The 16167-nt window shown below is 41.7% G+C and overlaps 1 protein-coding gene across 2 annotated transcripts in view; it reads left to right on the top strand.

Moving 5' to 3' along the window:
* The window catches only part of RPIA (ribose 5-phosphate isomerase A), a 53596-nt gene that overhangs the window by 36806 nt on the left and 623 nt on the right, over nucleotides 1-16167 (top strand). Inside the window, exons 5-8 of one of the 2 annotated variants that reach the window (XR_013402382.1) lie at nucleotides 811-875; nucleotides 1929-1997; nucleotides 2785-3296; nucleotides 4206-4268. Coding sequence is in view for 1 of the 2 variants with exons in the window: in NM_001258126.1 (NP_001245055.1) it covers nucleotides 811-875; nucleotides 1929-1997; nucleotides 2785-2926; nucleotides 4206-4305 (376 nt within the window). In the remaining variant the exon portion in view is untranslated. 2 annotated transcript variants of the gene reach the window in all.

Below are 16167 nucleotides of genomic sequence, written 5' to 3'. Positions count from 1 at the left end.
GTAACTGCACCATGAATAGAATTTGTACCCTGCATACTGCTTGCTGTCTTTAAAAATATACTTGGGGTTCCTACATTGTCCATGCAGATACCATGAGTGGTGAGAAATGTGTAACTTTCTTGATTTTGATTTTTGAAAGCTAGATGAACCCATTTGCCCCCCAACCGCTTTAGGGGCTTGTGGTGGAGCTTCCTAATAGAGGGAGCAGGCAAGCCCAGACAAGTGGGGTCTTAGTGGCAATGTCCCAGATAATTTCCAGTTCGGGAACACGTCAACTTTCTTACGTATCTCTTCATTTGATGTTGCTCACAGTACAGAGAATTCTGAATCCGGTTTTTTTTTTTTTTTTTTTTTTTTTGCACTTTCCCACCCCCAGTGGAATTTAGTAGCACAGATATTACTGTATTGACCCTTTGGTTGGACAAGACTCATTGTAATATCTAAGATTTTTTATTCCCCCACCGAAAACCAATTTTTGCCTCTTGGGGGAGGTGATAGCACCCACACTGAGAACATATGTTCTAAATAGTGCCAGGTTGTCCACAGGGAAGCCCATCAATGAGAAAAGGGAACATAGTCTTGTGGGTAAGAACTGTACCCTGGTTAGAGTCCCAAGTCCTGTGCTGTTTCCCTTTGATCCTAGTGGAGCACCTTAATCTCTTGTAGCTCAATTTCTTGATTTGTTAAATGGGAGTACTGGAATTAGCTAATAGGGCTGCTGAGTATCTGAGGAGCTATTGCACGCTCGGGCAATTAGCACAGAGCCTCCCCTCAAGTGGTTTTTGTATCTTTCCTTTCCCTCCGATGCAGATCGACCTTGCCATCGATGGTGCTGATGAAGTAGATGCTGATCTCAATCTCATCAAGGGCGGCGGGTGAGTGTGGTGGGGGCTTCTGTGCTAAAGAGTATCTGCCAGTTAATCCTTAGCAAAGCAAGATGGATACAGAATAAACAAATTGCCACTGTGACGTATGCAAGTTTGGCTTTCTCCTGGGATATTAATAGCATATGGCCTTGGACCCAACTCAGCATTTCTGGTCATTAGCAGCAATTTAGTGACGAGGAACCTGCGCCTCTTTAGTGAGATCATTCGTCATAATGGATTCCCTGTGGATCTGTGTTCTTTTGTTGATTCAGACTTTAAAAACGTAAGGCCATATCAAAATAATATTGGCTAGATTATTAGGTCTGTGGGCACCAGTGTGTGACTTTTGCTTTGAAGCTGTGCTTACCTCTGTGAGCAGTTAGGGATATTATTTGTTCCTTTGGAAGACATTAATTGGGTATTTCTTAAGTGCTGATTTGGGGAGTGGTAGAAATGGTGAGTTGAAAAAGGTGAAATCCTGTTCTGCTGGCTCTTATAATCAAGCAGACTATGGAGTGATGTGGCATTTGTTTAAAATCACACTTTACTGTTTATTAGATTTCCTTATGTGTTATTTAATCATGTCAACTGCAGATGTGAGATAATTTAGCTGCTGAACCGTAGAGGTAGACCTGGACCCAAATCTGCTGATTCAGTGCTCTGGGCTGTCTCCACTTCATCACCCTCATTGGCAAATAGTCGATTGGGCAGGTTGTTCAAAGCATGCCCTCAGCTTCTAGACCCTCCCATTCATGCCATGTCCAGATGACGTCTCCCTGTACACAATGCTTCCTCTCAGATGCATTTGGATGGAATTATGCCTGGCCTGAATGGGAACCTTGTCTGCTTTCTAGGTTTCTTTCAGACACAGGGTAATGTTTCTAGAGTCCATTTACTAGGAGCAGCATGATGGGACTGGGGATGTCCCTTTGAAAATTAAAAGTTAAGTTTCTTTTTAAGTGCCAGGATTGAGTGGATTTGGGATTCCTGTATGTGACCTTAGTTCCCAAACTGAGATTTTTGTCTTACTCCTGTGTTCCTTTGCTTCCTTCCTATCTGCAGAGGCTGCCTGACCCAGGAGAAGATTGTGGCTGGCTATGCTAGTCGCTTCATCGTGATCGCTGATTTCAGGTAGTTTCTGGTGTCTGAACTGCCAACTAAGGAGGTAGATTGGAGCCCTAGGCCTCATCCTCATTTTTGTGAAGGGGGAAATGGAGAGCTGCAGGGACTCTCTGACTTTCTGAGACTGATTGCTAGGACTTAGTACAGTGTCTGGGAGACTTTATGTTCTGCTTCTAGGCTGAAGGTAGATGTTGCTAATCACACCACTGTTATCTGCAGCCAGGATCTCTAGCATTATTTCACGTGTTCAGTGGAACGGGGAAACAGCTTTTCACCCTGTTAGCAGATCGTGCTCTCATGTGTCATGTCACTCACTGGATCCTCACAGGGAGCCTCAGGGTGTGCCCTGCCCACGGGCAGTGACTCAGCATGCCCTGCTTCTTCTCAGGTCAGGGTTTGCCGCAGGTGACTGGTGTCATTGATAGTCTTTGGCCAGGCTCTCAGATGAGCATCTGAGAGGAATCTGGTCAAAAGCACTGTGCTGAGCATGTTAATTTCAAATATGTGCATGTGTGTATTTGCTTGTGAAATGTAGCCACAGGATGAGCATAAATATTAAACACCTACATACCTACAAGCCAGCAATATCAGATTTTAACATTTTTGTCATATGTATTTCAAATAGCTCTTTTCCTATATAGTGAAACAGCTAATTCATTTGAAGCCCTGTGTATACTGCCTCTGATCACTTTCCTTGCCTTCCTACCACCTAATTAACCCTATTCCTGAATTTGGTGTTTGCCTGTACTATTGAACTTATTTACTTTTATTTCACTTTTTGACTCCTCCTTTCCAGGAAAGATTCGAAGAATCTCGGGGATCAGTGGCACAAGGGAATCCCCATCGAAGTCATCCCAATGGCCTATGTCCCAGTGAGCCGAGCTGTGAGCCAGAAGTTTGGGGGCGTGGTTGAACTTCGAATGGCTGTCAACAAGGCTGTGAGTGGCCTGATTGGGCCGGGAGTGTCCTGGGTGCACTCAGGTTTTCAGTGTGGTGTGCTCCCTTCTGTTCCAGTTAGGTTCTCTGTGCCTCCACCAGGCAATTGGCTTTTATTTATTTTTAATTGATGTGTTTGTTTATTTTCAGAGAGTTGGCCCTGTTAGTTTCTGCATTCAAACTCTTGTAGACAAGACCACACTTAATACAGTGCATCTCCTTTGTACAGATGGGGGAATGATTCTTTCTCTGTGCCTCAGGTTCTGACATCCCACAGGTGATCTGACCTTTGTGCCTGAGGCCTGGAACACCCTGATTGGCAGCTGTGAAACACTGGCTTTGGGAACCCGTTTGAAGCAGAAAGTTTTTTAGGTTCCACGGTGTAACTTCTTTTCTCCCTCTTCTTTCCTCTCATTCTGTGGTTAAATGTGACAAGAAGTAGAATTTCCTGGGTTGTGTGAACTCTTCCCCAGGAACACACTCCAGATGGTCCAGATTTTTCATGTTTCTCTTTAGCTTCTAAAGTGGATTGCACAGAACTTTTCCCTCTTTTTGTACTTAAATAAGCAAGCAAAGAGCAATCCAGAAGCTAACCCCAGTTACATGTGTAACTACATAAACACTTTGGAGGATAGCGAAAAGATCTGTCACCCTACCCTGATACATTTTTATTTTAATATACTTTGTCCCCGGTGTTTCTGTGACTTTTAAAAAAACCGTAGTTCTATTCCTAGTGGTTGTACGGTGCTCTGACTGACGTTCATATTGTTGGCGCGTGAAAGAAATGCAGCACAAAATGGAGAAGTCGTTCGACCTTGACCCTGTCAGAGTTCTTATTTGAAAGCCACGTTGCTGCTAGTGTTCTTATTGTCTTTTGGATTCTGTTTCTTGCCCTTTTTCTTATTGGCCCAGTAGTAACTTAAGGAAGCAGATAAGAACAATAAATTTTGGACTAAAGGAAGTAAGAACAATGAACCAGAAATCAGATAGGAATGTGGTGATAATTGTGACATGTTCACATAGTCATAGTGGGAGCTCATGTGAGTAAAAATAGCTTGATACATTTGTTAAGAGGCTTGTATTCTCTCTCTACAAAGACTACAATCTAAGTCTGATTTCAAAGCCCCTGCTTATTACCACTTCACAGCACACCTTCTAAGAAAGCATAAAGTGGGAGCTGGTTAAAATGCATACATGTCTTTTGTTGTGCCCTCTACTTTCCTGTCCTTCTCTGCCTACCTGTATCTGCATCCTTGGTCATTGTGGAAAATTATCTTCTAGGGTCCTGTGGTGACAGATAATGGGAATTTTATCTTGGACTGGAAGTTTGACCGGGTACACAAATGGAGTGAAGTGAACACAGCTATCAAAATGATCCCAGGTAACATGAGTGGCATTCAACAGGCATGTACACCCCCATGCCCTTCATAACTGGCCCCTACATCTGGCTAGGGAAAGCACAATGGACATGGGCTTTGTAAGGCTTGGTTGGAAAGAAGAATTCCCTTTATACTATGTTTGGGTTTTTAACTTCACCTCCTTTGCCGTATTCCCTTCCCCTAACAATTGTTGCTTACCTAGCACCTTTGTTGCTTGTGCATTTCACAGCCTGTTTGAGTTGGGATAATCCTGAAGCTGACGGAAGTTCAGAGGGGACTTGCCTTGAAATAAGGTTATCATCTCTGGGTAGAACCTTTCCTTCCAGGAGCTGGACTGCAGCCTCTTTTTGTGGACTCTCTTAAGCATGGGGGAAAATAACTCAGTTAATCCATATTCATTGGATGCATGCCGAAGGCAAGATGTTGTGCTGTGTGTTACAGGGGATACTTCAATTTGGAGGACTTGTAATCTGTCCTTAAGGAGAATTGATGTAAACCTGTGGAAATCTGTGTGTATGTGTAGAAGCCATGCCTACAAATAAGATAGAATGTGCTAAATTCTACTAGAGGAATACCAAGAGTCTAGAGTGCACAAAAAGGTTCTTTTTGGCAGAATGCGAGGATGTTTTATGGTGTAGAGGTGGTTTTTCACCCGTGCCTTGGCATAGCATAAGTTAGACATGGTGCTAAGTGTCTAAAAATGTTTCCTTTGATTCCTGCTTTGATGAGGTAGTTATAGAGGAGGACACTGGCTGAGGAAGGTTAAGCTGTTTGCCCAAAGACAGCACCAGGATGGGCACCCTAAGTTGTCTGCCACTAGACCCCAAATGTTTAATGCTTACTTGCTGAAGCACCAGGTGAGGAGAGTCTGTGTGAAATGAACATTTAGAGCCTTAGGGAGCCTCTAATGCAGCTGTGCCAGGGAATGATGGAATAAGAGCCAGGATGGGGCCCTGTGTGAAGGATAGGTGGGCAGTGTAGAGATGAGTTATGAGGCTGGAGCCCTAGTCCAGGCTAGAGGAGGTATCAAGGACTCGTACAAGGGGATTAAAAGGAAGAGGCAGTCTTGAGAGGTATCAGCTTCTTAGGATGTTGCGAGACTAAGAGGCTAACGGAATATTCCCTAACATGGAATATTCTTGGGCTGAAACTGACTGACAGGACCTTTCAGACCAGTTTAGTGGAGCAGACTATTCTGGGTAAGGATCCTAACCCAGCTGTGCTCTGGCATGTTACCTTTTAGCAGTTAGTTAACATCTCTGTGCCTGAGTTTCTTCCTACGTAGAAGGGGCTAGTTAATTCTAGTACCTACCTTATAAGGTTATTGGGTGGATTAAATGAGTTAAAACAGTGCCCATTGCAGAAGGGAAAGTGTTTGTTGAATGAATAAATTCCTTGAAAGAAAGGTACTATTGTTACTATTAATTAAATATACTAAGAGTCTAAGATACACCTGTGCTAGTTGGGATTTAAAATAGTGTGAATATAAGGTGTGTAATGAAAAGCTAGTTCTTCCAGTTCTACTTTATTCATTTATTTTTTGAGACAGGGTCTCGCTTTGTCACCCAGAAAGGAGTGCAGTGGTGTGATCATGGCTTACTGCAGCATTGACCTGGGCTCAAACAATCGTCCTGTTTCAGCGTCCCCAGTAGATGGGACTACAGACGCACACCACCACGACCGGCTAAGTTTTGAATTTTTTATAGAAATGGGATTTCACAGTGTTGCCCAGGCTGGTCTTGAACTGGGCTCAGTATCTGCCTTGGCCTCCCAAAGTGCCAGGATCACAGGTGTGAGCCACTGTGCCTGACGCCAATTCTACTTTAGTCTGTTATTTTATTTTAGTTTTTTATTGACAGTCTTTTACCACGTTAAGTCAAAAAGATGAGTTGGCTTATACTCATTTTCTTGGTTAGTGTTCTCTTTTTAATGGAAGAACTAAACAGCCAAGAAGGTAGGAGGAAGAGAAGATTTGCAGATCACTGTTAGTAAAGTGGGAGAACTTGCCCTTGGTGATAATGCAGACAAACCCAGGGCCCCCAGGAGGAAAGGGCTCACCAATGTGGGTGCTGTATAGGTGGATTTCTTGCAGTGCCCACTAGGTGTCACTCTTGCTCCTGGTTAGACCTTTCTTGGCTTAAGATTCTGAGATGTCCTTTGTAAGGAAATTTCCCTCATGTGTGATTCTTCAAACAAAAATATGTAGAAATTGCATCCTAAAGACGTTCAGAGTTTTGTTAGGAACTTAGAGTGAGGAAAATGATAAAAGAGGCTAGCTATTAAATCATATAAAAATGTGGTATCTACAGGACAATCAGAGTGGTTTGCTATATCTTTTCTCATTTTTTCTTTTCCTGATTGAGTCTATTAGATTCATGGCTGGACCAATATCAGGAGAAGAGAAGCGGGGCGAGTTTCCCTGTTTATATCTGTTACCATGTGTATTCATACGTAGTATGTGAGGACGCTTGGAGAACAGCTCCCTTTGATGTTTTGTTGTGTTCCACCCAGAGCATAGTGACTCTGAATGGAAGGACCGGGCTACTGGAGTTCTTTCCCCTAGGTTCACATTTAGCATCCTCTGCTCTTTCCACTATATTTGATCGGGGAATTGGGGGAGGTCAGTCACACCCAGCATCTCAGTAATTGAAAGAGAAGTTGCTCTAAAGTCTTACCTTAGACTCCTGCCCATTCATCTCTGCTCTTTCTTTAAAGTCTTTTCTGAACCTCGTTTAACTGTCTTTTGGATCAGTGGAAGCTTTCTCCTTATATTGCAGACATTTTGAAAAGAACGGGTCTTGAGTGGCTCCTTTGCCCATCTTTGGAAGGATCCAGTTGCACAGGCACAGTTTGGTGCCAGGGACCTTTATCTGTGTTCAGCACCTCTTTGCTCTGCCTGTTGGCTTTTCGTCACTGGATCACTACTCCATTGTATTTGTTTATTGGGAGCTGTCTTTGGGAGTTTTTTTTTTTTTAATTTTTAAAATTATTTCAGTAGTTGTTGGGAAACATGTGATGTTTGGCTACATGGATAAGTTCTTTAGTGGTGATTTCTGAGATTTTGTTGCACCCGTTACCCAGGCAACATACACTGTACCCAATGCGTAGTCTTTTCTCCCTCATCCCACTCCCACCCTTTCTCCTGAGTTCCCAGAGTCCATTGTATCATTCTTACACCTTTGTGTCCTCATAGCTTAAGCTCCCAGTTTTAAGTAAGAACATACGATGTTTGGGTTTCCATCTCTGAGTTACTTCACTTAGAATAATAGTCTCCAACTCCATCCAGGTTGCGGTGAATGCCATTATTTCATTCCTTTTTATGGCTGAGTAATCTTCCATGCTGTGTGTGTGTGTTTGTGTGTGTGTGTGTGTGTGTGTATCACATTTTCTTTATCCACTCATTGGTTGATAGACATTTAGGCTGGTTCCATATTGTTGCAATTGCAAGTTGTGCTGTTATCAACATGTGTGTACAAATGTCCTTTTCATATAATGACTTCTTTTCCTCTGGTAGATACCCAGTAGTGGGATTGCTGGATCAGATGGTAGTTCTGCTTTTGAGTTTTTTAAGGAATCTTCTTCACACTGTTTTCCATAGCGGTTGTACTAGTTTACATTCCCACCAGCAGTGTGGAAGTATTCCCTTTTCACTGCATCCACGCCAACATCTATTATTTTTTGATTCTTGCGGGAGTAAGGTGGTATCACATCTTCGTTTTAATTTGCATTTCCCTGATCATTAGTAATGTTGAGCATTTTTTCATCTGTTTGTTGGCCGTTTGTATGTCTTCTTTTGAGAATTGTCTGTTCATGTCCTTGGCCCACTTTTTGATGGGATTTTTTTTCTTGCTAATTTGAGTTCCTTATATATTCTAGATATCAGTCCTTTTTCAGATGTATAGATTGTGGAAATTTTCTCCCACTCTGTAGATTGTCTGTTTACTCTGCTTGACTGTTCCTTTTGCTGTGCAGAAGCTCCCTATTTTAATTAAGTCCCACCTATTTATCTTTGTTTTTGTCATTTGCTTTTGGGTTCTTCGTCATGAAATCTTTGCCTAAGCCAGTATCTAGAAGGGTTTTTTCAATGTTGTCCTCTAGAGTTTTTATAGTTTCAAGTCTTTAATTTAAGTCTTTGATCCATCTTGATTTGAGTTTTTGTGTAAGAGATGACAATCCAATTTCATTCTTCTACATGTGGCTTGCCAGTTATCCCAGCACCATTTGTTGAATAGGGTGTCCTTTCCCCCTTGATGTTTTTGTTTGCTTTGTTGAAGATCAGTTGGCTGTAAGTATTTGGCTTTATTTCTGGCTTCTCTATTCTATTCCATTGGTCTATATGCCTGTTTTTATACCAGTACCATGCTGTTTGGTGACTATGACCTTCTAGTGTAGTTTGAAGTCAGGTAATGTAATGCCTCCAGATGTGTTATTTTTGCTTAGTCTTTGCTTTGGCTATGTGGGCTCTTTGTTGTTTCCATATGAATTTTAGGATTGTTTTTTCTGGTTCTGTGCAGAATGATGGCAGTATTTTGATGGGAATGGCATTGAATTTGTAGATTGCTTTTGGCAGTATATGGTCATTTTCACAATAGTGATTCTATCCATCCATGAGCATGGGATGTGTCCCATTTGTTTGTGTTGTCTGTGGTTTTTTTCAGCAGTGTTTTGTAGTTTTCCTTGTAGAGATCTTTCACCTCCTTGATTGGGTATACTCCTAAGTATTTTATTTTTTTTGCAGCTGTCATAAAAGGGGTTGAGTTCTTGATTTGATTCTCTGCTTGGTTGCTGTTGGTGTGTAGCAGTGCCACTGATTTGTGCACATTGGTTTTGTATCCTGAAACTTTACTAAATTCATTTATCAGATCTAAGAGCTTTTTGGATGAATCCTGAGGGTTTTCTAGGTATATGATCCTATTATTAGTGAAGAGCAACCTTTTGACTTCCTCTTTAATGATCTGGATGCCCTGTCTTCATCTTGTCTGATTGCTCTGGCTAGGATTTCAGTAGTGTGTTGAATAGAAGTGGTGAAGGTGGATATCCTTGTCTTGTTCCAGTTCTCAGGGGGAATGCTTTCAACTTTTCCCCTTTCAGTATAATACTGGCTGTAGGTTTGTCATAGGTGGCTTTTATTACCTTTAGGTATGTCCCCCTTTATGTTGATTTTGCTGAGGGTTTTAATAATAAAGGGATGCTAGATTTTGACAGATGCTTTTTCTGCATCTATTGAGATGATCATATGATTTTTGTTTTTAATTGTTTATGTGTTGTATCACATTTGTTGACTTGCATATGTTAAACCATCCCTGCATCCCTGGTATGAAACCCACTCGCCTATGCTGTATTATCTTTTTGATATGCTGTTGGATTTGGTTAGCTAGTATTTTGTTGAGAATTTTTGCATCTATGTCCATCAGGGATATTGGTCTGTAGTTTTCTTTTTTTGTTATGATCTTTCCTGGTTTTGGTATTAGGGTAATACTGGCTTCATAGAATGATTTAGAGAGGATTCCCTTTTTTTTCCATCTTTTGGAATAGTTTCAGTAGGATTGCTACCAATTTTTTGAATGTCTGATAGAATTCAGCTGTGAATCCGTTTGGTTCTGGACTGTTTTTTTGTTGGCAGTTTTTAAAATTACTGTTTCAGTGTCGCTGCTTGTTATTGATTTGTTCATAGTTTCTGTTTCTTCCTGCTTTAATCTAAGAGGCTTGTATATTTCCAGATTTTCTAGTTCATGCACATACAGGTGTTCATAGTAGCCTTGATGATCTTTTGTATTTCTGTGGTATTGGTTGTAATAGCTCCCATTTCATTTGTAATTGAGCTTATTTGGATGTTCTCTCTTCTTTTCTTGGTTAATCTCACTATTGGTCTATCAATGTTATCTTTTCAAAGAACCAGCTTTTTGTTTCATTTATCTTTTTTGTATTTTTTGTTTCAATTTCCTTTAGTTCTGCTTTTAGTTATTTCTTTTCTTCTGCTGGGTTTGAGTGTGGTCTGTTCTTGTTTCTCTAGTTCCTTGAAGTGTGACCTCAGATTATCTATTTGTACTCTTTCAAAAGAGTTTTTGGTTTAGGCATTTAAGGCTATGAGCTTTCCTCTTAGCACTGCTTTTGCTGTATCCCAGAGGTTTTGATAGGTTGTATCTATATTATTATTCAGTTCAAATAATTTTTAAATTTCCATCTTGATTGCATTGTTGACCCAGAGATCACTCAGGAGCAGATTATTTAATTTCCATGTATTTTTGTAGTTTTGAGGGTTCCTTTTGGAGTTGATTTCCAGTTTTATTCCACTGTGGTCTGCGAGAGTACTTGATATAATTTAGATTTTTAAAAAATTTATTGAGACTTGTTTTGTAGCCTGTCATGTTGGAGAATGTTCCACGCTGATGAAAAGAACATATATTCTTTACTTGTTAGGTGGAATGTTCTGTAGATATCTGTTAAGTCCATTTGCTCCAGGGTATAGTTTAAGTCCATTGTTTCTTTGTTGACTTTCTGTCTTGATGACCTGTCTAGTGCTGTCAGTGGAGTACTGAAGTCCCCCACTATTATTGTATTGCCATCTATCTCATTTTTTAGGTCTAGTAGTAACAGTTCTATAAATTTGCGAGCTCTAGTGTTAGGTGCATATATATTTAGGATTGTGATATTTTCCTGTTGTACTAATCTTTGTATCATTATATAATGTTCCTCTTTGTTTTTTCTAACTTGTTGCTGTAAAGTCTGTTTTGTCTGATAGAAGAATAGCTACTCCTGCTTGCTTTTGGTTTCTATTTGCATGGAATATCTTTTCCTACCCCTTTACAGTAAGTTTATGTGAATCCTTATGTGTTAGGTGAGTCTCTTGAAGACAACAGATGCTTGGTTGGTAGATTTTTATGCATTCTGCCATTGTGTATCTTTTTATTTTTTTGAGGCGGAGTTTCACTCTTGTTGCCCAGGCTGGAGTGCAATGGCATATTCTTTTTTTTTTTTTTTTTTTTTTTTTGAGACAGAGTCTCGCTCTGTCGCCCAGGCTGGAGTGCGGTGGCCGGATCTCAGCTCACTGCAAGCTCCGCCTCCCAGGTTTACACCATTCTCCTGCCTCAGCCTCCCGAGTAGCTGGGACTACAGGCACCCGCCACCTCGCCCGGCTAATTTTTTTGTATTTTTTAGTAGAGACGGGGTTTCACTGTGCTAGCCAGGATGGTCTCGATCTCCTGACCTCGTGATCCGCCTGTCTCGGCCTCCCAAAGTGCTGGGATTACAGGCTTGAGCCACCGCGCCCGGCCTCAATGGCATATTCTTGGCTCACTGCAACCTTCGCCTCTCAGGTTCAAGTGATTCTCCTGCCTCACCCTCCCGAGTAGCTGGGATTACAGGTGCCTGCCACCAAGCCTGGCTAATTTTTTTGTATTTTTAGTAGAGACAGCGTTTCACCATGTTGGCCAGGCTGGTCTCAAACTCCTGACCTTAGGTGATCCACCTGCCTTGGCCTCCCACCGAGCCCGGCCCATTGTGTACCTTTTAAGTAGAGCATTTAGGCAGTTTACATCAGCGTTAATATTGAGATGTGAGGTACTGTTTTATTCATCATGGTAGTTGTCTCCTGGATACCTTGTTATTTTTGCACTGTGATATTGTTTCATAGGCCCTGTGAAATTTTTGCTTTAAGGAGGTTCTATTTAGGTTTATTGTGAGTTTTGTATCAAGATTTAGAACTCATTTTAGCATTTCTTGTCAGGCTAGCTTGGTAGTGGCGAATTCTCTCAGCATTTGTTTGTCTGAAAATGACTGTATCTCTCCTTCATTTATGAAGCATAGTTTTGCTGGATATTGGCTGATAATTAGTTTAAGGAGGCTAAAGATAAGACCCCAATCCCTTCTGGCTTGTAGGGCTTCTGCTGAGAAATCTGCCGTTAATTTGATAGGCTTTCTTTTATAGGTTACCTAATGCTTTTGCCTGACAACTTTCAAGATTCTTTCCTTCGTCTTACTTTAGATGACCCGATGACTGTATGCCTAGGTGGTGATCTTTTTGCAATGAATTTCCTGAGTGTTCTTTAAGCTTTTTTATTTGGATATCTAGATTTCTAGCAACACCAGGAAAGTTTTCCTCAGTTATTCCCTCAAATAAGCTTTCCAAACTTTTTGATTTCTCTCCTTCCTCAGGAACATCAGTTATTCTTATGTTTGGTTGTTTAACATAATCCAAATTTCTTGGAGGCTTTGTTCAGTTTTTTGATTTTTTTTTTCTTTGTCTTTCTTGGATTAGATTAATTTGAAAGCCTTGTCTTCGAGCTCTGAAGTTCTTTTTTTCTACTTGTTCTAGTCTGTTGTTGAAATTTCCTAGTGTATTTTGCATTTCTCAAGTGTGTCTTTCATTTCCAGAAGTTTGATTGTCTTTTCTTTATGACATCTCTTTCTCTGGAGTCTTCTAAAATTTTCTTTAAGTTGGTTTTCACCTTTCTCTGGTACCTCCTTCAGTAGCTTAATAATCAGCCTTCTGAATTCTTTATCTGGCAATTTAGAGATTTCTTCTTGGTTTGGATCTGTTGCTGGAGAGCTAGTGTGATCTTTTGAAGGTGCTGTAGAACCTTGTTTTGTCATATTACCAGAATTTGTTTTCTAGTTCCTTCTCATTTGAGTAGACTGTTTCATTGGAAAGATCTGGAACCCAAGGGCTACTGTTCAAATTCTTTTGTCCAATGGGGTGATCCTTTGATGGGGTGCTCTTCGCCTTCCCCTAAGGATGAGGATTCTTGAGAACTGGACTGCAGTGGTTGTGCCTTTCTGGGTGTAGCCACCCAGTGGGGCTACCAGGCTCCAGGCTGGTACTGGGGAATGTCTGCAGAAAGTCCTGTGATGTGATCTGTCTTTAGGTCTCCGAGCTGTGGATACCAGCACCTGCTTTGGTGGAGGGAGCAGGAGAGTGAAGTGGACTCTGTGGGAGTCCCTGGTTGTATTTTTGTTTAGTACACTGATTTTCTTGAATGCTGATTTATGCTAGCAGTGAAGTCATGTGGACAGACTCAGGATCTCTGGTTAGCCAGGATGTTACAGGCAGTGGAATTAGCTGTTGTTTTCTCCTTTTTGGAGCCGGGTTTTTCTGTTACGAGTTTCTGTAGTGGCTTGAGTTGCTTGGCCTTCAGCCAGGAGGTGGTGCTTTCAAGAAAGCATCAGCTGCAGTAGTATAGTGGGGATACAAGCTTGTCTATGTTGGCCAGGATAAGTATTTTGGTTTCTTAGGTAATGGGCAGGGCCATAGAACTCCCAAGTGTTTATGTCTTTTGTCTTTGGCTACCACGGCAGGTAGAGAAAAACCATCAGGTTAGGGCAGAGTTAGGTGGGTCTGAGTCAGACTTCCCTTGGGCGGAGCTTGCTGTGGCCACTGGGGAGGGGGTTGGAGGGTAGTTCTCAGGTCAATGGAGTTATGTTCCCAGGGGGATTATGGCTGCCTCTTCTGCGTCATACAGGCTGCCAGGGAAGTAGGAGAAAGGCAGCAGTGACAGACCCCACCCAGCTGCCACACAGCCAGCAAGGCCAGTTTCACTCCCGCCATGCCCCACCATGGTGAGCAGGGCTGAGATCTTGCCCAGGCTATAGGCCTCCCTACTGAGAAAGCAAGCAGGCCTCTCAGGCCTCACCCCTGCCTGCCTGTCTGCACCTTCGGCTGTGGCTTCTTCATTTGTATCTGCACTTCCCATTTGTCCCCTACCGGCTTCTTCTCGGAAAAATTTGTGCTCAGTTGAAATTATTACAAAGTTCAGCTAGAAGCTTCCTTCACCGTGTGGCCCCTCCTCAGTTCTGCTGGCTGCATTTTCTTCCCCAAGGACCCCTGTGAAATAAAGCCAGGGATGGCTTCCCTGGGCTCAAGCTGGGAACTGGGAGTGTCTGCATAGCTCTTCCTGCTGCTGTTTCTACTTTTATAGCTTGCTCAGCTCTCTAAATCCATTTCAGCTCTAGGTAGGGTTAAATCCAGCTTCTGTGATCTGGATTTTTCAGGTTCCCCAGTGGGGATGTATGTTCAGAGGCTGACTTTTCCCCCTCTCACACTTTGGGAACTCACAGTTTTTTGGCTGTCTTGTGGAGTTTACAGCAGCAAGCCACTTCTTTCAAAGGGTCTGTGAATTCTGTTGGTTTTCCTGGTATGTTCCTATGGCGGTTCTTGGAGCACAAGTTCACAATGTGCATCCCCACTCACTGTTTTGTCTATCCAAGTGGGCGCTGCACATTAGTCCTGTCTCCTGTCCGCCATTTTCCTGCAAGCTTTCATTGTGTTTATCTTTTTGAATTTGTGTAGTTTAAAATTATGAGTTAAAGAATGGCAAGTCCTCTTTGCCACTTTTCCAACCAACTAGTTACCCTACCTGGAGGCAGCCAGTGTTACCAAAATTGGGTGGCCTTTGAGATAGACTTTAATAAACACACAAATTGAAACTCCTCCCGCCCCACCCGTTTTTACACTAGTGGTAGCCTGCTTTATACATGTTCTGTTTCCTGCTTTGCCTGTCTTGGAGATTATTACACATTGGCTTATAAAAGAGCTTCCTTGTTCCTTTTTTTTTTTTTCTGAATAACTGAATGTATTCCACTTTAGCTATGTAACATTATTGCTTAACTGGATCACCACTAGTGATCATTTACGTTTGCAGATTTTTGCTAGCAGGGAATCACTGGATGAAAAGATTAATGCGTCTGTGATTTTTGTTAGATGGTACCAAATTGCTGTCTGTAGCTTGTATTCACTTACTCTTCTACCAGCAGTGTGTGCAGGTGTGTTTCCATGCATACCTGGTTCATTATACCTTTTCTCTTACAGTTAAAGTGTTATATCATTGAAGTATGTGTGTGTGTATGTAAATATTCTTGGTAAAGGTTGTGTGTAGTTGTTAATTTTCACTGCTGAATCATATTCCATCATCTGTATGTGTGTGAAAAAAAGTTTATATCTATTCTACTCTTTTAGTTTTTTCTCTTTCTTTATTTTTTGGAGACAGGACCTTGCTCTGTCACCCAGGCTGGAGTATGGTGTCATAATCATGGCTCACTGCACCCTCTGCTCCTGGGCTCAGACGATCCTCCCACCTCAGTCTCCCGAGTAGCTGGGACTACAGGCATGTGCCGGCATGCTTGGCTAATTTTTGTATTTTTTTTGTAGAGCTGCCATCTCTATGTTATGTTGCCCAGACTGGTGTCAAACTCCTGGGCTCCATCAGCTCCATCTGGAGCTCCATTGAACTCCTGGGCTTCATTCCCAAAGTGCTGGGATTATAGGCATGAGCCACCATACCCAGCCTCTATTCTACTCTTGATGGACATTTGGGTATTTTCAGTTTTTAGCTAACAGGAAAAGCGCCACTATGAGCATCGTACACATGTCTTTTGATGACCATATGTATGCCTAACAGTGGTATACCTAGGAGTAGAATTGCTGAGTGGTTAGGTATGAATACGTTCAGCTTTGGAAGATGTATTCACATTTCCAAAGTGCTTTTGCCAGCTCAGCTTTCACCATCAATGTGTATGAGTGTCTTTGCATCCCAGCAAAATTTCATTACACTCACTCCAGTGTGTGTGTAGTGATATCTTGTAATATTAATTTGTATTTCCTTTCAGTGAATGAATTTGAGCATCTTTTAAAATGTTTATTGGCCATTTTGGATAGCTTCTTTTATGAGGTACTTGTTCAGTCTTTTGCCCATTTTTCTATGGGGATTCTGTCTTTTTCTTGATGATTTGTAAATTGTTTATATTTTTTATATGAGTCCTTTGTCAGGCATGTGCTTTGCCAATATCTCCTCCCATTCCGAGGAAATCTTTCAAGGCTGGTGGTGTGATTGAAAATAACTGGTAGTGGGGCTCCTTGGTTGGAGTAGTCA

Source organism: Macaca mulatta, chromosome 13, assembly GCF_049350105.2.
Source record: "Macaca mulatta isolate MMU2019108-1 chromosome 13, T2T-MMU8v2.0, whole genome shotgun sequence".
Lineage (NCBI taxonomy): Eukaryota > Metazoa > Chordata > Mammalia > Primates > Cercopithecidae > Macaca > Macaca mulatta.
The sequence above is the reverse complement of the archived record's forward strand: the minus strand, read 5'-3'. Positions and strand labels throughout refer to the sequence as shown.